We start from the raw sequence: 21,104 nt of genomic DNA on the forward strand, positions 1-21,104 counted from the left end.
TTCTGCAGCCTGTGTGATTCCTTCCAAAAGGCAGATCTTTTCCCAGTTGTACTCATTAACCCAGGGATTTAGTGTGCAAGAAAGACCTTATTTTTATCAGTGTTCAAGACAGAGTTCACATTTCAAAATCCAGAGGCTGAGTAAACAGCTCTGACAGGTGTGGATGTGTCTCTGACAGCATGGGGGCAGGGGGAGGGAGACAGGTGCTTCTGGAGCTGGAGGGGCTGAGGGACCTGCTGATGATCTTTAATAGTTGTGCATTTTCTTCATGGCTAAGCTACCCCTGAGGTGTCTACTCAGCCAGGCAAACAGAGGCACTCAAAAGGGAACGCTCTAGCTCCCACAGAGATCATCCATTCTAGCCATCAAAGAAATCAAGCCCCAGAAACAGTAGGTCAAGTGACCAGAGTCACAGAGCAAGTCAATGGCAGTCAGTCAAGACGAGGCTCTGGGGTCTCCTGACTACTCCCCCGCCACATTCTGTCCTTGGTTTTTCTCACTGTTGCAGAAAGGAGATTTGGATTCATTACAAGCAGCCCCTGAAATTACCTTTTAAAAGCCTTTCACATAGAAAGTAAATCAGTCAGGCTTTGAAGTTACATTCATAAACTTATATTTTTATTCTTTCTGTACATATTGGCAATGATAAAGCTTAAAGATGCATGTCCTATGACATGCAAAAACAAGGAATTTACATAAATAATTTATACTTCAGAAAATTAACGTTGAAAAATATTTTCCGCATCATTAGAGTTCACAGTATTTAAAGTAAATCAAGCTTTCCCCCTTAGATTTCAAACTATATTGTCTCAGCAGAGAATGATAAAATCTAATCAGGAATAAAATGATCAAGTTCTGTTTTTATTCAGTGCACAAGTGGACACTATTTCCGTAATCATCAGGCTGTTCCCACGCTGAGGCTGCAGCATTTCTTCCCAGTCCTTCACCTCCTGAGTGGCTGTGACCCAGCGGAGGTCACGTGGTGTGGAATGGTTACAGCATCACCCAAACCACCCACAGTGGACACATTCAACCAAGTGGTAATGTCTGTCTGGTGGTCTGATGCCTCATTTCCACATAATACTTTTTATAGCCCTGAAAATGGAAATCCTGGCATCTAAACACAGCCGAACATGTTAACACTAATACAAGGCACTGTGCTATGGGGTTTGGTTTATTTATAGGGCAGGTCATGTTTGCATAGATTGCTAGCCATTTAGTGTGCAATAAAATAGAGGCCCCAGCACGCGTGGCCTTGTGATGGATGAAGCGGCGTGATGCTCCGCCAGCACCGGCTATCTTCTCCAGCCCCAGCCTAGTGAGCAGATCCCTAAGGCCCCTACAGGACAGTTTTTTGCTCAAAAAGCTGCAGGTCAAAGCGGACCCAGACCTCCCCGGTGGGGACCTCATGCAGCAGGAGTCGGCGGGTTGTAGGGCCTTTGCTTTCCTGTTCTGTTCGAATTTTTGCCACTGGAACTTCAGTGCGACCCAGGAAATCTGGTGAATAGACAAGTGAGAGTCAAAAGTCTTCTTTAAAAAACTTTAAAAAACTATCACAGAAGGAGTGTCTGAAACAGGATTCATAAAACTTTCAAATTCAAAACAAGTAACTTCTTTTGGTTAATGGCTGTTGAATACTGTGAATGGATGGATGCATGCAGAACAAGGGATTTGTGTGAGGGAAACTCAGACTGCTGGGAATCCAAGCCCCCTTGGTCAGGGAATGGCTCACCCATTCAGTAGGTGCCAGGAACACAGCGTTTCCATTAGGTAAGCAGGGGTGACTGGGGTCAAAGACCAGAAACACACCTGAGGCCACCCCCCTTTCCCCTGAGAAGGTACCCCAACTGCAGCCACTGAGAGCTGCTGAGGACCATGGCCTGTGTCACTGCCCTTAGGTGTCTTGCGGTGAAAACAAGGCTGAGCACCCTGCTTCCAGACCCCAGATCCTGGAGTATGGGGGAAACTTCATATCCCCGCCCCACCGCCCCCCCCCCCCGAGTTATACTTTACCATCTGGTGAAAACTGGTCTCTGTCGAACATGGTAAGACAAAGCACATCCTGATAAAGATCCTTAATAAAGAACTGGCAGTTAAAATTCCACTTGGGATTTAGTGTGTCCTGAAGGGTTCTGGTGGTGTAGCTCTGGGAGCCCATGCTGATTTCACAGTATGGATTGCTCTTTCCTGAACAAAAACAAACCAATATACATGTGGCATGTGACAATAGGGCCTCCTTTGAGCAGAAGCAGGCTCTAAACAGATGTTTCTCTATCGACCATGGCCGCAGGGGTCACTGCCTGAGGGTCTGCATCTGCCTTGTGGTCTCTGTTCCCAGTGCTGACAGCATCATAAACCTGGGGAGGGACTGACTGTGTGGGCTCGAACGCCAGGGCTGCTCTCCATGAGCATGTGTCAGTGCAGCTTGCTTCCTGCTTTCTCCACTCAGAAGCACTGAGGAAGGAGGCATCGGTATTTACTGGGAAACTAGAGTGATAATAATATTGGTCCAATAACCATTTTAGTGGCACTGGAAATACTGACTTTTTAAAAGTGTCCCATTATTCAATGTTCAGAAGAGTCATCAGCAAAGAGCAGGGTAGTTACCACACCAGTTGAATGAAAGAAGCATTTACCATTTGGTTTACAGGCTTTTAGTTCTGTAGCTTCAATGACATGCACCATCAGACGCCCGATGCCTGAAGACTTTTGAGAGCGAGCTACAAAAGAGGAAGACGAGTGATGTTAATTTCTTCTTTGAGAATGCAGACAGCACAGTGATGACGCTAAGCTGTAGATACTCACAGTCTGTCTTTCTGACCAGCGCCAGCACTCCCCAGCCTCACCTGCCACTGAACTGGGCCTGGCAGCATCTGGCTGCTCTGTGACTTTGCCCAGGCTGTGTCGCCTGCTAGGGTACCTCGCCACCATCTCTGCCCATCAGCATCCTACACATCCTTCAACATGCAGGTCCAATCTCACCTCCCGGATCGCTTCCCTCCTCTGTGCATCCCATAGCCTGCTGGGTCTGAACTTCTGTGTCAGTCCATCCCCTCTGTCAGGAGGGGCCATGGCAGAGCACAGATTGTTTACTCATCCTTGTATTAACCCCTCAACTGCGTAGCAAGTAGTAATAACATCATCATACATTATATTCATTCAGCACTTAAAAGCAGCTAACATTTATTGGATACTTACTTTGTGTTAGGCATGTGCTCGACTTTTACATAAGTTATATTATTTAAACTGCACATTTACTCTACAAGGTAGCTCTTTATAACTGCCATTGTCATATATGAGAAAACTGAGTCTTAGAAATGACTATAACATGCTTATGTCACAGAGCTTCTAAATGGCAAAGTCAAAACTTAAAACATCAGATACCAAAGGCCACGTTCTTTTTTTAGAATTTATTTTTAATTATTATTTTTTTTGGCTGTGCTGCGTGGTATGTGGGATCTTAGTTCCCCAACCAGGGATTGAACTCGTGCCCCCTGCAGTGGAAGTGGACTGGACCACCAGGGAAGTCCTCAAAGTCTACTTTCTTAACCGCTCACCATAATTCCAATTACATGTAAACACTTTAGCTTATAAACTTTTACTTAAGACCTTATTCTATTTAAGGAGGTACTCAGAAACACTTTTAATATGGAGAGAAATGAGTTAGTGAACTCAGATTATCTTGGTAACTATAAAGTTAGTTAAGCAGGGTTTGCCCTTAGGGGTTTAAAAACTAACAGAAAAGCTGCTTGGTGAGCTACTGACTTTTCAAAGCTCAGGGCAAGTAGAACCTTCTCTGTGAGAAGTGGCCTACCCCTCGTATGTGCCCACCCGTCCAGCAGGCACTTGCATTCAGTTCCCCTTGAAGGCAGGGCTGGGCCATATTCATTTTGTAGGCCCAGTTAAGCCTAGCACAGGGCCTGGCACAGAGTAAGTAATAAATGTCTAAAGAATGGAACACGTGGAAAGTGCATAACAATATGTACAGATAATGGTGTTAAGCAAAACTAATAAAGAAAAACTTTGATTTATCTTTGACCAATTAGATTATATGCTTTCTGAAAAGATTCAATCATTGATTTTTCAATAGCATGCCTTTAAAGTACCATTAAAGTAAGATTCAATTAGCAAAAGCCAATTTACACATACCTTTCAGGAGTATATAACAAAATAAGGGAAACCTGAATAAAAAAACATAAAGAGCTGCAACTCCAGCAGCCAGGAACCTAAGTGGGAGGACTGGTTAGGGAAGGGCCTCGTGCCATAGCCTGGTGGGAGACTGGAGGGTCTTAATAGGGCTGTGCCACCAGGAGAGGACAAGACTATGCAAATGGGGAAGAGAACCATGGAGAGAACATGCGGGACTCAGCAACTGTCTAGAGATGCGGGGGCGATGGGGGTGGTCAGAGAGCACATTTCCAGTGTGCGCCCAAGGACAATACTACCGTCCACTGAGATTCTCGGGAGGAGCTACTTCTGGAAGGAGGTTAACCCCATGGGAGGAGTGGTGCAGGTGTTTCTGGAGAGCAGGGGCTGCAGGGACAGCAGGCCAGCCGTGACCGCTGAAGCTGGGGTGACATTAGGGAGAGGGGCTCAGAACTCCCGGGGTACGGTGGGAGGAAGCAGAGCTAGGAAGGAGATGATGAAAGAAGATCTGATGGTTAGAAGGACCCTCAGGGGTGTCATGGGGTCTGGGGGAGGGAGGGGCCTCAATTTCCTGCTGTTGGGGAAAGCAAGCCAAGTTGTTGGGGGTGGTCACTGATGTCGTGTGAGCAAGCCATTCGCACAGAGTGATGGGACAGCAAGCGGGGTGAAGGGCTCTGAGTGTGGGGTCCCGGCCCCAGTGCTGGGAGAGGGAGGCTGGCTGGACCTGGAGGAGGGCTGGGGTAGAGGCTGGGTGGGGGAGGAGGAGCAGAGTGTGTATGAGCTGAGGGGAAACAGGCCGTAGAAGTGAAGTTTGATGGAGCAAAATGGACCAAGCAGAGGCGGGGCTGGTTATGCAAAGGACAGACCCCTCCTCCTGGAAACAGGAGTGAAGAGCATGTGTGGGGCGGAGGGACAGAGACTGCCACAGAGATAAGGGAGGTCCCAGGGCTCACACTGGATGACCCCTGTCTGTGTAGGGGGCAGTGGGGGGGCTCAGGAAGGCCCCCAGGAGGTTTGAAACGCCTGCGGGAGGCCAGCGGGCTCTGCCGAGCTCGCTCGCGGCAAGTCTGGTCTTTCAGGCTGTCCCTGTTTATCCCCTCACTGCAGGAGCAGCAGCCTGTGCCCTGAAGCCGGGACCCCGCCCAGTGCCCAGGGTCCCCTGGTGGCTAGTTCCAGCCCTCCCAGGCACCCCCGACTACCTTGATAAGCCTTCTCCCGTTTCTTCTTTTCAGTGTCAATGTACTGCTCAGATGCTGCCTTGATCTTCTGGACCCAGGCCGTCCTGGAGGAGAAGCAGAGAGCGCCATCGGGCAGATTTCTCACACGTCTCACAGGTCCACCAGGAGCCCCAGAGCTCTGTGCTCGCTAACCTTGGCTTTGAGAAGTTCCCAATCATAGACTTCACAGTAATTCAACTGAAGGACTTGTTTGCTAATTGAGGATCAAGCTGAGAATTTCTAGAAAGTTCTTGACGGCACCAGGCACTTGTCAGGTGCTGGGCGCACAGAGATGGAAGATGCAATGGCAGCTCAGCACGACAAATGACAGGTTCTATTGCACAGAGAGCTGTGCACACAGCGGAGGAGGAGCTACACCCAGAGGATAGAGGACGCGTGGCTGGCCAGGCAGGGAGGGAGGAAGGCACCCATGCAGAGGGCAGTGGGGGAGGGCAGACAATCCAGCTGGAGTGCAGGGGTGGGACTGAGACCCAGAGGCACGGGACGGCCCCAGAGAGCAGGCGAAGGCGAACAGACTGTCCCTGAGGGATTGCAGTAGGAAGTGAGGTGTTGGCTCTCCCACTTCAGAAGATCCCGAGGAGAGGCTGGAAGCAGGGAAGTGTGTTAGAGGCGTTTGCGGTAACCTGGCACGTCTAAACCGAGGCCTTCCAGTGGGACTGTGGTGGAGGGGGAATGAGTAGGGCGTGAGCATGGGCTGGAGGTGGGTTTACGGCGGAGAGGTCGGGCTTTCTCCTAGGCCCCAAGGCAGGTCACGCGTGGTCAGGACTGACCTCTCGTTAACGTTGTCTGTCCGGAGGGTGTAGACCCGGTCAATGTGAGAAATGTGGAAGACAGGTTCATCGCTGGAAGGGTCTGTGGGCAGTTTCACCAAGGCTTCATTCAGGAAAATGGGCTGAAAGAATTAGGGCCAAAACACAGGCTGTGAAATGGGTCAGAACACTCCTCCCTCCCATGTCCAGAGAACTGTCTGTTCTGAAGAGCCTTGTAGAGGGGTCCAGCTTCCAGAGTCCTTTACTTAGGAGAAAAGAAACTGCCTCTGTTTCGTGAAAGTAAATATCTAGGGTAGATCAGATGTTACTAAAGTGGGGACAGGAGCTCCGAGTGTCTGTGACAGCTCACGTGACAGGGTCTCTCCTCCAGGCACTGACACTTGACCCTTCGTGTCAGCCTTGGTTTTACGGAGAGACCCGATGCTGAATGTGGATGGAGGCGGGATCACACATCGTGTTTGCTGGGAAGCTGGAATCCATAGCTGGAATCCAGCTGGTGGCTGTCAGAGGGCAGTGAAGGCCCAGCCACACTAGGCTTCTTCCCTGGGAAGTGACAAAGGAAGCGTGAGCCGTCTGGAGGCAGGTGGAGAGAGTCCCATGAGGACAGGAAAGGCTCAGGCTGGGAAGGAGGTCCTTAAAGGAAACACCTCGTTGTGCTCTTGATGCTACTGCCAGGAACGTTACACTTACCATTTTATACATTTTGAACTGAGCGTTGGACTTAGAGCTGAAAAGTTTCTCCGAGCCCGAGGAAACAGCAAACTGCTTGACCATGTAGGTGAGAAGCAGGAAGTCATTGAAGAGGAACCCGTGCAGCTCCTTGTTGCTCTTGGTCTTGTACAGCTTTCCGCTGTGCAGGAGCTTGCGGGGCCCCAGGCAGTTGGTGAGGGAGTTGAAAACAAGTTGCTTAAAGAGAAAGAAACTGTCACTTTGTAACTCCCAGCACCCCTGGCGAGGCCAGTGCCCTGGACCTGAGGGAGGTGTGGTAGACCCTTCTAGGTGGGAATGTGGCTGTAATCATTCACTTTTACACAAAAGATCCTTACATTTATTTCTCTTCAAAGTTCAAACTGGCACAGTGAAAATAATTACTTACAAAACCACAGAATACTGATTCTACCGGCTGAATTCAAAGAACTCAAAACACCTGTCTTTATGAGAAAGGAGGATGACAACCCAAGAATGGGCAGGATGGTGAGTCTGCATGGGCTGAGCGGAGGCGTAGACTGTCTACACTAGGGGAAGGCACGAACCTGGTTCCCCACCCAGAGCCTGCCTGGCGGCACCCAGCTCAGCCCCACAGGCCTCACCTCCGCGAGACCTTCACACTGCACGTGAGTCTGGATCCACTCCAGTCGGTCTGAATTTTCCTTCTCCCGAACTCCTTCATTAACTTGCGAGCAGAGCTCCTCTGCCCGCTCGAGGGCCAGCTTCAGAGAGGAGTGGTCTACGTGATTTTCTGGGGTGTTCTCCAGAATCTGGAAGAGAGGGGGCTGCGTCATGTGGGATGTCTTACGTCTTCCACCTGCCCTGCCAGCTGGGTGCTGGGCGCTGGAAATACAATAGTGGGCGAGACAGTCGTTTACCCTTGAGAGGCTCAGGGCCCCTGAGTTCTCGGGGAGACAGGTGACTCAGTGACAAGAGGGTGGGCCAAGCGCTACGTGGACCAAGTGCCCTGTGGGTCTCTGGTGGCTCTCTAGCTGGGTCTGGGGATAGGCTGTATGTGTAAGGGTGCCTCCCTACTTCCCCTAGTAACTTAAGCCATGTGCCTTTAGGGTGAACCCTCCAGTATAAACTGGCTGCACCTTTGAGAAGTATGTTAACTTGCTGAATAGCAACATTTCATTATATTTTTGGGGTCATTGATCCTTCTGAGAAATCTGCTGAAAGCAATGAATCCCCTGCCACGGAAAAAACACAATAAAACCATGTTGTCAGCATGTAGGAAAATGCATTCATTTCATTGGAAAGTGACTTCACACTAATGTTCCAAAGGTAAAGGGATAGAGGATGCAAATTTGTGTGGTCCCTCTGGAAATTAGCGGGCCCATCAGTAGACGACTCCTGTGCTTCATTTACAGTTCCAAAATGTGAAAAAGCTCTGAAAGCCTAAAGCTTTTTTCATTACTCATTTAGTGGCAAAACTTGACCTAAACTGAAGAGATGTACTTTTTAAGTCTACTTATAGTGATTATTCATGAATTTCACTGTAGAACTATTAATGTGTTGCTTATCGGTGCTGCCCAGGCTTTGTTGGGGTGTCATGTAATATACAGCATTTGAATTACATTCTGAATTCTGAAACACATCTGGCCCCAAATATTTCAGGTAAGGGACTGTGGATTAATGTGTATTAACGGGTCCATTTGGTATCAGAACTGTGACATTAGCTCTGTAACATAAGGTCTATATTGAGTTAACATGGCTTACAGACCAGAGATCAAGGCATCGTCAATAAAAGCAACAGTCTTATATTATTTCTACTGTTTTTCTTTGTAAGATGATTAAAATTACCTCAATGATTACCTGTGGAATAATACTTTGAAAGTCTGCCTTCCCCTTAGAAGGCATATCAGCTCGAGAGGCCAACACTGTTTGTCTCAGAAAGATGAGTGGAATTCTAGAGGGACTGTGTAGTCAGCCAGCTGAGGTAGGGTACAGCCAGGGGACAATGAGCTGTCTAGGACACTGAGTGGAGACTGCTGGGACGTCTAGGCTACACATTCAGCTGGTAGATGAATTCAGATCTCAGCAGGAAGACTGGACCCCAAGGTCATACTAACTGTGGACTCCTTCCACAGCTGGAGACCTAGAGGCCGTTGCCCTGCCTAGACAACATACATTCATGACCCCGAGAGGCCAGGGAGCTTCCTGGGAAGGGGGAGGACAGGTAACCCAAATGACCCTGGATACCTCTTTTATTTGCCCACTTCAAGGATTTATCCCTTCAGACTGCATGTGTGTCCATGGGCGCGTGCGCGCACACACACACACACACGGTGCCTGGTCCATCAGACAGTGGAGTAGGACCATGGGGTGGGTGGCTGGTGTATTTGGAGGCTCCCTGACTATCAGCCTCTGTGAACCTCAAAGGGTCCTGCTTCTCCCAGCCGGGCACTCACACTTCTGATGAGGAGGGGGTAGCGGGTGATCCTCTGCATGGGCTTCAGCAGAAAGCTGGAAAGGGGCATTCCTTTACATCGAGGGTCAGATGCCAGCTTCTGCAAAATAATTGAGAGGCTTATGAGGAAATCATAGCCTAAGGAAAACAAGGAAACATTGGCTATTCTCCTGACTTTGACCACCTTTTAGATTTCTAACTTCTTTTAAAAACTCAGGATCCAAAATGATACGTATCAGGTTAACAGCAGGAATATCCCACCTCATGTGCCAAAGCCAGCGGATGCTTTCAGTTCTTTCTTACGTGAGTTTGACAGCCTGTGCGATCCCTCCCTCCCATTGCTTCCGGAACCAGACTGTCTTCCCAGCCCACTGACCCTCTCAGTCTTCCTCACTCCTTTCCTCTCCTCTGCCCAAGATCCCACACGATTGAGCCCCACAGTGTGACCCAGACCAGCTGTGGAGCTCTACACTTGCCAAATTACTCTCCATCTCACCTGGATGTCCCAAAGGCACCTCAATACCCCAACATACCCCCAAGTGAAGTCCTCGTCTTCCCTCATAAAAGCATCCTCTTCTACCCCTATTCCTTCCAGAGTTGGTAGCACCATTCTTTACCCACTCACCTTCCCCCACACATACCTAGGAGTTACCATTGATGCCAGTCTGTCTTCTAAGTAGCTCTTGATCTCCCCCATCTCTGCCTGCTCATCACCCTGCTTCATTCATAACAATACATTTACTGAGCACCTGCTATGAGCCAGGCTCACAATGTCCCTTCTGCTCTTCCTTCACTTGGCTAATTCATATTCATCTCTGAAGACTCAGATTAGCCTCCTCCAGTCCAGGCTCTCCCCTTCTTCACGCCTCCCCTCCTTTTCAGTGATCCTTCTCAAGCCCCCAAGGCTTCCTTTATCATCATGCCACATCTGGACTGGGTAACACAGGTAGAGGCATCACATATGAGGTGTCTCCATAACTCCCACCCAGACTGTTAACTCCAGGATGCCAAGGACCACATTTATTTGCTTCTACTCCTAGGACTAGTACAGGACCTAACAGAGTAGCTAGTACTCTAGTATGATCATTTTAATGACTGAAAAATAATACATTTACTATAATTTACCTAATCATTTCCCACTATGGGATATTAAAATTACCCCCTCCTTTTGTTTTTGGATATATATATGTTCCTAAGATAAGCATCTTCATGGTTATTTATTTCTGTATTTTCTGAGTCTTTTTAAAAAGTAACATTTTAAAACACAGCTTGTTAGATCTGCTTTTTAATGTAATCAACACCACGCCTTTCATTATGAGACTAAACACTTTTTATTTTTGCTATTGTTACAATTGTGGTGACACTGATGTCCTATTTACATCCTATTTTTTTAATTCCTATTTTTATCACTATTTGAAAAAAATTTAAATCTTTTACTATGCTTTAGAAGGTAAATGTCCTATATTTAATACTACTATTATTTTAAAACATTCACATATACTCATAATTCCACATTTATCTAATTATTCTGATTAATGTTTGTTTCTGTGATCTTGGTTTCTTTCTATGTTTCTTCTAGTTCATTTTTAGGCAACACCTTGCCTCCCACCAATTGAAGGGTTCTGTCCTCAGTGCCTTATACTGAACCATTTTTACATCCCTGAGATCATCATAAGATAAATAAATAAAATTAGCATTTATTGAATGCTTACTATGTGCTGGTCTCTGTGCTAAAGTACTTTAAAAGTATTATCTGATTATCTCCAGGTGAGAGATGAGGGGACTTAAGGCATCAAATGTTAAGAAACTTGTCCTGGTCACACAGTGGACCATGATGGGGCTGGAATTTCAGCCCGAGCAGTCCAGTTCTGAAGGCTGTCTTGTTCTGAGCATGAAACTGTGTTGCCTCCTGGAATTGATCCTATTTGGTTATGACAGACTCTTCTTTTCATGTAATGCTTAATTTTATTCACTGTTATTTTAATTAAGATTTTAACAACTATATTTATAAAAGATATTCAGTTATAACTTTTTTTTCATTTTTGTAATTAAACACAAAAACAGGCCTTGGGGTTAGAGTCACTTTTGTCTTATATAATGAATTAGGTAGGCTTTCTATTTTTTTCTGGGATCTGTAACAGTTTATATAAAATGGAATAATCTATTCATTTATTGTTGTAAAGAATTCACCATTAAATCCATCAAGTGAAACTAGCTCCTCTTTTGGGGTAGGTTACTCAATTTTTTCCCTTGTTTAATATTATCTTCAGATTTTCTATTCTTTTTTTAAACACCTTTATTGGAGTGTAGTTAACTTTAAAATGTTGTGTTAGTTTCTGCTGTATAACAAAGTGAATCAGCTATATGTATACATATATCCCCATATCTCCTCCCTCTTGTGTCTCCCTCCCACCCTCCCTATCCCAGCCCTCTAGGTGGTCACAGAGCACCGAGCTGATCTCCCTGTGCTATGCAGCTGCTTCCCACTAGCTATCTATTTTACATTTGGTAGTGTATATATGTCCATGCCACTCACTTCGTCCCAGCTTCCCTTCCCCTTCCCACGTCCTCAAGTACATTCTCTACATCTGTGTCTTTATTCCTGTCCTGCCCCTAGGTTCATCAGCACCATTTTTGTTTTTGTAGATTTCATATTATGTGTTAGCATACGGTATTTGTTTTTCTGACTTACTTCACTCTGTATGACAGACTCTAGGTCCATCCATCTCACCACAAATAGCTCAACTGCATTTTTTTTATGGCTGAGTAATATTCCATTGTATATATGTACCACATCTTCTTTATCCATTCATCTGTTGATGGACACTTAGGTTGCTTCCATGTCCTGGCTATTGTAAATAGTGCTGCACAATAGACATTGTCTTTCTGAATTATGGTTTTCTCAGGGTATATGCCCAGTAGTGGGATTGCTGGGTCATATGGTAATTCTGTTTTTAGTTTTTTTTCTGTTTTTAGTTTTTTAAGGAACCTCCATACTGTTCTCCATAGTGGCTGTATCAATTTACATTCCCACCAACAGTGCAAGAGGGTTCCCTTTTCTCCACACCCTCTCCAGCATTTATTGTTTGTAGATTTTTTGATGATGGCCATTCTGACTGGTGTGAGGTGATATCTCATTGTAGCTTTGATTTGCATTTCTCTAATGATTAGTGATGTTGAGCATCCTTTCATGTGTTTGTTGGCAATCTGTATATCTTCTTTGGAGAAATGTCTCTTTAGGTCTTCTGCCCGTTTTTGGATTGGGTTGTTTGTTTTTTTGATATTGAGCTGCATGAGCTGCTTGTATATTTTGGAGATTAATCCTTTGTCAGTTGCTTTGTTTGCAAATATTTTCTCCCATTCTGAGGGTTGTCTTTTCGTCTTGTTTGTGGTTTCCTTTGCTGTGCAAAAGCTTTTAAATTTCATTAGGTCTCATTTATTTTTATTTCCATTTCTCTAGGAGGCGGGTCAAAAAGGATCTTGCTGTGATTTATGTCATAGAGTGCTCTGCCTGTTTTCCTCTAAGAGTTTTATAGTGTTTAGCCTTACATTTAGGCCTTTAATCCATTTTGAGTTTATTTTTGTGTTTGGTGTTAGGAAGTGTTCTAATTTCATTCTTTTACATGGAGCTGTCCAGTTTTTCCAGCACCACTTATTGAAGAGGCTGTCTTTTTTCCATTGTATATTCTTGCCTCCTTTATCAAAGGTAAGGTGACCATATGTGCGTGGGTTTATCTCTGGGCTTTCTATCCTGTTCCATTAATCTATATTTCTGTTTTTGTGCCAGTACCATAGTGTCTTGATTACTGTAGCTTTGTAGTATAGTCTGAAGTCAGAGAGCCTGATTCCTCCAGCTGCGTTTTTCTTTCTCAAGATTGCTTTGACTATTCGGGGTCTTTTGTGTTTCCATACAAATCGTGAAATTTTTTGTTCTAGTTCTGTGAAAAATGCCATTGGTAATTTGATAGGGATTGCCTTGAATCTGTAGATTGCTTTGGGTAGTATAGTCATTTTCACAATATTGATTCTTCCAGTCCAAGAACATGGTATATCTCTCCATCTGTTGGTATCATCTTTAATTTCTTTCATCAGTGTCTTATAGTTTTCTGCATACAGGTCTTTTGTCTCCCTAGGTAGGTTTATTCCTAGGTATTTTATTCTTTTTGTTGCAATGGTAAATGGGAGTGTTTCCTTAATTTCTCTTTCAGATTTTTCATCATTAGTGTATAGGAATGCAAGAGATTTCTGTGCATTAATTTTGTATCCTGCTACTTTACCAAATTCATTGATTAGCTCTAGTAGTTTTCTGGTAGCATCTTTAGGATTCTCTATGTATAGTATCATGTCATCTGCAAACAGTGACAGCTTTACTTCTTCTTTTCCGATTTGGATTCCTTTTATTTCTTTTTCTTCTCTGATTGCTGTGGCTAAAACTTCCAAAACTATGTTGAATAATAGTGGTGAGGGTGGGCAACCTTGTCTTGTTCCTGATCTTAGAGGAAATGGTTTCAGTTTTTCATCATTGAGAACAATGTTGGCTGTGGGTCTGTCATATATGGCTTTTATTATGTTGAGGTAGGTTGCCTCTATGCCTACTTTCTGGAGAATTTTTATCATAAATGGGTGTTGAATTTTGTTGAAAGCTTTTCTGCGTCTATTGAGATTACCATATGGTTTTTATCCTTCAATTTGTGAATATGATGTATCACAATGATTGATTTGCATATATTGAAGAATCCTTGCATTCCTGGGATAAACCCCACTTGATCATGGTGTATGATCCTTTTAATGTGCTGTTGGATTCTGTTTGCTAGTATTTTGTTGAGGATTTTTGCATCTATGTTTATCAGTGATATTGGCCTGTAGTTTTTTTTTGTGTGTGTGACATCTTTGTCTGTTTTTGGTATCAGGGTGATGGTGGCCTCATAGAATGAGTTTGGGAGTGTTCTTCCCTCTGCTATATTTTGGAAGAGTTTGAGAAGGATAGGTGTTAGCTCTTCTCTAAATGTTTGATAGAATTCCCCTGTGAAGCCAACTGGTCCTGGGCTTTTGTTTGTTGGAAGATTTTTAATCACAGTTTCAATTTCAGTGCTTGTGATTGGTCTGTTTATATTTTCTATTTCTTCCTGGTTCAGTCTCGGAAGGTTGTGCTTTTCTAAGAATTTGTCCATTTCTTCCAGGTTGTCCATTTTACTGGCATAGAGTTGCTTGTAGTAATCTCTCATGATCCTTTGTATTTCTGCAATGTCAGTTGTTACTTCTTTTTCATTTCCAATTCTGTTGATTTGAGTCTTCTCCCTTTTTTTCTTGATGAGTCTGGCTAATGGTTTATCAATTTTGTTTATCTTCCCAAAGAACCAGCTTTTAGTTTTATTGATATTTGCTACTGTTTCCTTCATTTCTTTTTCACTGATTTCTGATCTGAGCTTTACGATTTCTTTCCTTCTGCTAACTTTGGGGTTTTTTTTGTTGTTGTTGTTCTTCTTTTCTCTAATTGCTTTAGGTGTAAGGTTAGGTTGTTTATTTGAGATTTTTCTTTTTTCTTGAGGTAGGATTGTATTGCTATAAACTTCCCTCTTAGAACTGCTTTTGCTGCATCCCATAGGTTTTGGGTCATCGAGTTCTCACTGTCACTTGTTTCTAGGTAATTTTTTTTTTTTGAAGTAAAGAAAAGGGTGGAATTTAATCTTTATTTACAGGATACTGCAAGATATGAAATTCCACATAGAAATAAGAAACCCATTGAGAGAAGCTTCATACAGTATGCACAGTTTGGAACTGTTCAAGTATAGTTTCTTTGTAAAAAGTGCTACAATAACAAACCACATGTAAAAAGAGTTCTTAGTATAGAAACAGTAAGACAAACTTCTACCAAACATAGTACACAACAAACAACTTTATGCCTCAGAGGTACAATCTAAAAGCTGAAGGTCCCCGCAGTGCCATCCTGAACTTGGAATGTATACCCTTCAGAGGTAGTTTCCGGCACAACATTTTGATCTTCCTCTTCTTCCACAGAGAAATACTTCTCAATCAAGTTTAATGAAGCTTTGTACACAGACTCATTTTCATGGTTTTGTAGAGCTTCAATTTTGTCCAAACCTCCACATTCTTCAATCATTATACTAAGTTTCTCAGTTTCCCCTAGTTTCTCAGCAGCCTGAAAGATATCTGAAATGGCAGCCAGAATAACCAGAATAATTTTGGTGTCTTTTGCAGTTAGGAGGTTCATCAATGGTTCTATTATGCCACAATGAACAAGGTATACGATCTGCTCAACTGTTCCACCACTTGTATAGTTGGTCACAGCCCATACAGCTTCCTTTTGTGTCTTAAAGTCTGCCTTAGAGAGAACGCCAACAAGGAATGGGACTAATCCATGATTTATGACTTGTTATATCTTGTCCTGGCTGCCAGCCGTGATGTTTGACATTGTCCACGTAGCTTCCTTCTGAATATTAGTTTTGGAGTTTGTTAGCAGGCTGGGAAAGATGGCAAGTGCTCCTGCATCCATTACAACCTGAGTCTGTTCATCTGTCCCAGTGACAATATTCCCTATGGCTCTTAGCATGGGAATCACAACTGGCAATCCAGTAGCTCCTAAAAGCTTCACAAGTTGGGGTACAACCCCAGTTTTCACAACCATTTCAATCCATTCATTTGGACCATTGGTAAGGTAGGAAATAGCCCAGCAGGTATCAGCTAAAACTTCTGGATCATCGTGATGCAGAAGACAAACTAAAGTAGGAAGAATTTGCTCAACAGCGTCTAAGGAGGGGTGCGGGATTCTTGTTGTGACAAAGATTTGAAAGTGTCCAGGTAAGATTACGTAAGTAACCACATGCTAAAGATGACGTATCAGGAACCGCCAAAAGTGCCAACAGCGGGTCAACTGCACCATACTTGATAACCAAGTCTCGGAAAACTGAGCCATCACCTGCAATGTTTCCTAGAGCCCATACAGCTTGTTCACTGATGTGAGCATGGGGAGATGCCAACAGAGAAATGAATGCCGGGATAGCACCTCCATCTACCACAGCCTTGGTCTGTTTTGATGTCCCGGAAGCAATGTTAGTGAGGGCCCAAGCAGATTCAAACTGAATGGGACTACAGTCAGTTCTGCCCAAGAAGGACACAGTTTTGGCATCAAACCAGCCCAGATTATGCTGTCTATGGGGGGCTGTTTTTCCCTAGAAAGCAGTTTCCTAGCAGCTTGAGTAGCTTGGAGCTGGCTTTCCAAATTGTTGCTATTTATGCCTTTGACAATGTCATCAACAGACCAATTTACAGTGCCCTGGTTGTTGTGGTTTTCCTGCAGTGGAGAAGCAGCATCATCTGGAAAAGAGCTGACATTTCTCCTTTTCAGCATCTGGTCATCCTTCTTAGCTTTCCGGAACGCCACATTAACCTCTATTCAGTGCTGCCTCATTTCTGTACTGTCTTTCCCCTTGTTCCTGAATCTGTTAAGGCGGGCAGCTGGTGAATTAGCATTCTCATTGGTGGACATGGTTATGAGACAAAGGGAGAGAGCTACACAGCTGGCTCAAGCTTCCACAGGAAGTGGTGTGGGGCGCACAGGCTGAGGATCAGCTGCCCTCAAAATGTCCACCACGGTCAGCCTGAGGACGGTGTCTCTAGGTAGTTTTTGATTTCCTCTTTGATTTCTTCAGTGATCTCTTGGTTATTTAGTAGTGTATTGTTTAGCCTCCATGTGTTTGTATTTTTTACAGTTTTTTTCCCCTGTAATTGATATCTAGTCTCATAGCGTTGTGGTTGGAAAAGATACTTGATACAATTTCAATTTTCTTAAATTTACCAAGGCTTGATTTGTGACCCAAGATATGATCTATCCTGGAGAATGTTCCATGAGCACTTGAGAAGAAAGTGTATTCTGTTGTTTTTGGATAGAATGTCCTATAAATATCAATTAAGTCCATCTTGTCTAATGTGTCATTTAAACTTTGTGTTTCCTTATTTATTTTCATTTTGGATGATCTGTCCATTGGTGAAAGTGGGGTGTTAAAGTCCCCTACTATTATTGTGTTACTGTCGATTTCCCCTTTTATGGCTGTTAGCATTTGCCTTATGTATTGAGGTGCTCCTATGTTGGGTGCATAAATATTTACAATTGTTAAATCTTCTTCTTGGATTGATCCCTTGATCATTATGTAGTGTCCTTCTTTGTCTCTTGTAATAGTTTTTATTTTAAAGTCTATTTTATCTGATATGAGCACTGCTACTCCAGCTTTCTTTTGATTTCCATTTGCATGGAATATCTTTTTCCATCCCATCACTTTCAGTCTGTACGCATCCCTAGGTCTGAAGTGGGTCTCTTGTAGACAGCATATATATGGGTCTTGTTTTTGTATCCATTCAGCCAGTTTACGTCTTTTGGTTGGAGCATTTAATCCATTTACATTTAACATCATTATCGATATGTATGTTCCTATTACCATTTTCTTAATTGTTTTGGGTTTGTTTTTGTAGGTCTTTTCCTTCCCTTGTGTTTCCTCCCTAGAGAAGTTCCTTTAGCATTTGTTGTAAATCTGGTTTGGTGGTGCCGAATTCTCTTAACTTTTGCTTGTCTGTAAAGGTTTTAATTTCTCCGTCGAATCTGAATGAGATCCTTACTGGGTAGAGTAATCTTGGTTGTAGGTTTTTCCCTTTCATCACTTTAAATATGTCCTGCCGCTCCCTTCTGGCTTGCAGAGTTTCTGCTGAAAGATCAGCTGTTAACCTTATGGGGATTCCCTTGTATGTTATTTGTTGCTTTTCCCTTGCTGCTTTTAATATTTTTTCTTTGTATTTAAGTTTTGATAGTTTGATTAATATGTGTCTTGGTATGTTTCTCCTTGGATTTATCCTGTATGGGACTCTCTGCACTTCCTGGACTTGACTATTTCCTTTCCCATGTTAGGGAAGTTTTTGACTATAATCTCTTCAAATATTTTCTCAGACTCTTTCTTTTTCTCCTCTTCTTCTGGGACCCCTATAATTTGAATGTTGGTGCGTTTAATGTTGTCCCAGAGGTCTCTGAGACTGTCCTCAATTCTTTTCATTCTTTTTTCTTTATTCTGCTCTGCGGTAGTTATTTCCACTATTTTATCTTCCAGGTCCCTTATCTGTTCTTCTGCCTCAGTTATTCAGCTACTGATTCCTTCTAGAGAATTTTTAATTTCACTTATTGTGTTGTTCATCATTGTTTGTTTGCTCTTTAGTTCTCCTAGGTCCTTGTTAAACGTTTCTTGTATTTTCTCCATTCTATTTCCAAGATTTTGGATCATCTTTACTATCATTACCCTGAATTCTTTTTCAGGTAGACTATTTCCTCTTCATTTGTTTGGTCTGGTGGGTTTTTACCTTGCTCCTTCATCTGCTGCATATTTCTCTGGCTTCTCATTTTGTGTAACTTATGACCCCTTTAGGGTCTCCTTTTCACAGGCTGCAGGTTCGTTGTTCTTGTTGTTTTTGATGTCTGCCCCCAGTGGGTGAGGTTGGGTCAGTGGCTTGTGTAGGCTTCCTGATGGAGGGGACTGGTGCCTGTGTTCTGGTGGGTGGGCCTGAATCTTGTCTTTCTGGTGGGTGGGGCTGCATGTGGCAGTGTGTTTTGCGGTGTCTGTGAACTTAGAATGATTTTAGGCAGCCTCTCTGCTAATGGGTGGGGCTGTGTTCCTGTCTTGCTAGTTGTTTGGCATGGGGCGTCCAGCACTGGAGCTTGCTGGCTGTTGAGTGGAGCTGGGTTTTAGCGTTGAGACGAAGATCTCAATGAAAAAACCACCTATGCTTTCTTAAAGGAGTTTTATGGTTTCAGGTCTATGTTCAAGTCTTTAATCTGTAAGCAAAAACATCATACTCTGCAATTCTGCTGCAAAGCTTATAGACTTTCCTGTACTTCTTCCACTACTTGGAGTGGCAGTAGACATTGGGCTGGCTGCAGTATTATTCATCTGTGGCTTAAATGGACAGGTCACTTGCTGGCTTTATTCCAGATAGCTCATCTCTGCTCTAAGAATACTTGTAGACCTGGCTGCATGTCCCGCATGGAGAATGTGTGGGTAGAGATGGTGCGGTTTCTGCGGCGGTGGCCCAGGACATGCTTGGAAAGGGGCGGGTGGGGGGCTGAGAGTGTCTAAAGGGAAAGGGTGGCTGGGCGCAGATGGTGGGGGCAAGATGGCACGAGCCTGACTCTCTCTAGATTTTCTATTCTTATTGAACCAGTTTTCAAACTTTAATAGAAAACTATAAGTTTTGTTAATGTTTTCAGATTTATTAGCATATATTTTGAATTACATACACTTTTAAGAAATAACTTTGTATCTATTCTTGTTTTTATTTGTGTTTTTTTTTCTCTTTTTCTATTAGATTTAGCGGAGTTATATTTTATCAGTTCTTTTCACTGTACCTGTTTGCAGACATACTGATATCATTCGTGCTTTTATCTTTATTACTTCCTCTATTTTCCTCTTAGAATTTTATCCTTTGCCTATATATCTTATATTTTATGCTTATTTTTCCATTCTTTTCTGATAATAAAAATATTAAAATTATGCATTTTCCCATAAAGTACTACTGGGGCGGTATAATATATCCCACTATGAAGCACTTCACAACAACAACAAAAAAAATGCAAAAAAAACCAAGAAAACAGATTTTTCTTTCATTTCCCTCACCATTTTAACATGTGTAGTAATAGTTTCTATTACTGAACAGCATCAATAAAAATGACTTATCAAAATGTGATTTTCTATTATGATATAACCAGACATATGAAGCTCATTGCTGTATCACTCTAAGGTTGTTGCTGACTCATTATATTATATACAGTGAATATATACATAGTGTACTTTCTGAGTGCAGTTCTAGCATTACTTCTCCTTACCAGCTGCTTGTTTTTAATTTATGACCATGGCGTCATGGAACCAATTGTTTTCTGTCTTCTCATTGGTTTCTGGAAGGTTTTATGACAGCTGCGTACACCTCTTGTATATGTATAGGATCACAGATGCGCTTTTTGTTATCCTAATTCCTGGTGTCACCATTTTTTTTCCTACTCTCATTTCCTTTTGTCCCATTTTATTCATACGCTTTTTTTTTTGGCTGCACCATGCAGCTTGTGGGATCTCTATTCCCCGATCAGGGATTGAACCCGGGCCACGGCAGTGAAAGCACCAAATCCTAACCACTGGACCACCAGGGAACTCCCCATCCACTTATTTTAAATTTTATTTTATCTTGTTGCATTTTATACGTTTAAGTAAGCTATTTTATACTCCTTCTGGAATAAGATGGGTATAAAATAAATACAGTTTACAAAATTAAGAAAGTGACATTCTGGACTTTTTTGGAGTATAAAGTAGCTGATTTATGTAAGTAGGCTTAAAAAAACACTGCTATTTAAGATGGGCAAAGTCATGGTCCCAGTGCCAAGAAAAATCAATTCAACATGAAAGGCAACTCAAAGCAATCAGAAAATTCTTTGCCATATTTGTGTTTCCTTTGGAAGGTGATGGAGATGGCCTTTTCCACTGCTGAGATTCCCCACCATGCCGCCATACACCCCTGCCTCCTGGCTCAGAACAAGGCTGGCCTGCCTACATTCCCAGAATGGAGTTACCTTTAAAAATTCTTTGAAGTCTGCGTGTTCATCTGTCTTCTGCTGTAACAGAGCTGCTCCATTCAGCTGACAGCTGCAGAACCGGATGTAAGCCTGCATGTGGGACAGCTCAGCTGCCAGGATGTCCCCAATCATCTGCACGGGCATCTTCTCACCCCCGGTCTTCTTCCGTACTCGCAAGGCCCTGCAACCAACACACACTCTCACTTCCCATT

General features: G+C 43.5%; 2 protein-coding genes and 1 pseudogene across 6 annotated transcripts in view; 1 reads left to right on the forward strand and 2 right to left on the reverse strand.

Moving 5' to 3' along the window:
• The window catches only part of LOC133074779 (protein FAM228B), a 64,895-nt gene extending 56,264 nt beyond the window's left edge, over window positions 1-8,631 (forward strand). Inside the window, exon 10 of the mRNA XM_061168752.1 lies at window positions 5,379-8,631. The gene's annotated coding sequence lies outside the window, so the exon portion shown is untranslated. The remainder of the gene's footprint in view (window positions 1-5,378) is intronic.
• ITSN2 (intersectin 2) overlaps window positions 719-21,104 on the reverse strand; it is a 166,079-nt gene continuing 145,693 nt past the window's right edge. For all 5 annotated transcript variants that reach the window (XM_061168747.1, XM_061168748.1, XM_061168744.1 and 2 more), the window contains exons 31-39: window positions 20,890-21,073; window positions 9,277-9,375; window positions 7,465-7,632; window positions 6,845-7,060; window positions 6,155-6,276; window positions 5,346-5,428; window positions 2,637-2,720; window positions 2,014-2,187; window positions 719-1,497 (exon numbers count right to left, since the gene is read on the reverse strand). In XM_061168747.1, the coding sequence (XP_061024730.1) occupies window positions 1,340-1,497; window positions 2,014-2,187; window positions 2,637-2,720; window positions 5,346-5,428; window positions 6,155-6,276; window positions 6,845-7,060; window positions 7,465-7,632; window positions 9,277-9,375; window positions 20,890-21,073 (1,288 nt within the window). In that variant the 3' untranslated portion in view covers window positions 719-1,339. The remainder of the gene's footprint in view (window positions 1,498-2,013; window positions 2,188-2,636; window positions 2,721-5,345; window positions 5,429-6,154; window positions 6,277-6,844; window positions 7,061-7,464; window positions 7,633-9,276; window positions 9,376-20,889; window positions 21,074-21,104) is intronic.
• LOC133105337 (importin subunit alpha-1-like) lies at window positions 15,193-16,782 on the reverse strand (annotated as a pseudogene).

Source organism: Eubalaena glacialis, chromosome 14, assembly GCF_028564815.1.
Source record: "Eubalaena glacialis isolate mEubGla1 chromosome 14, mEubGla1.1.hap2.+ XY, whole genome shotgun sequence".
Lineage (NCBI taxonomy): Eukaryota > Metazoa > Chordata > Mammalia > Artiodactyla > Balaenidae > Eubalaena > Eubalaena glacialis.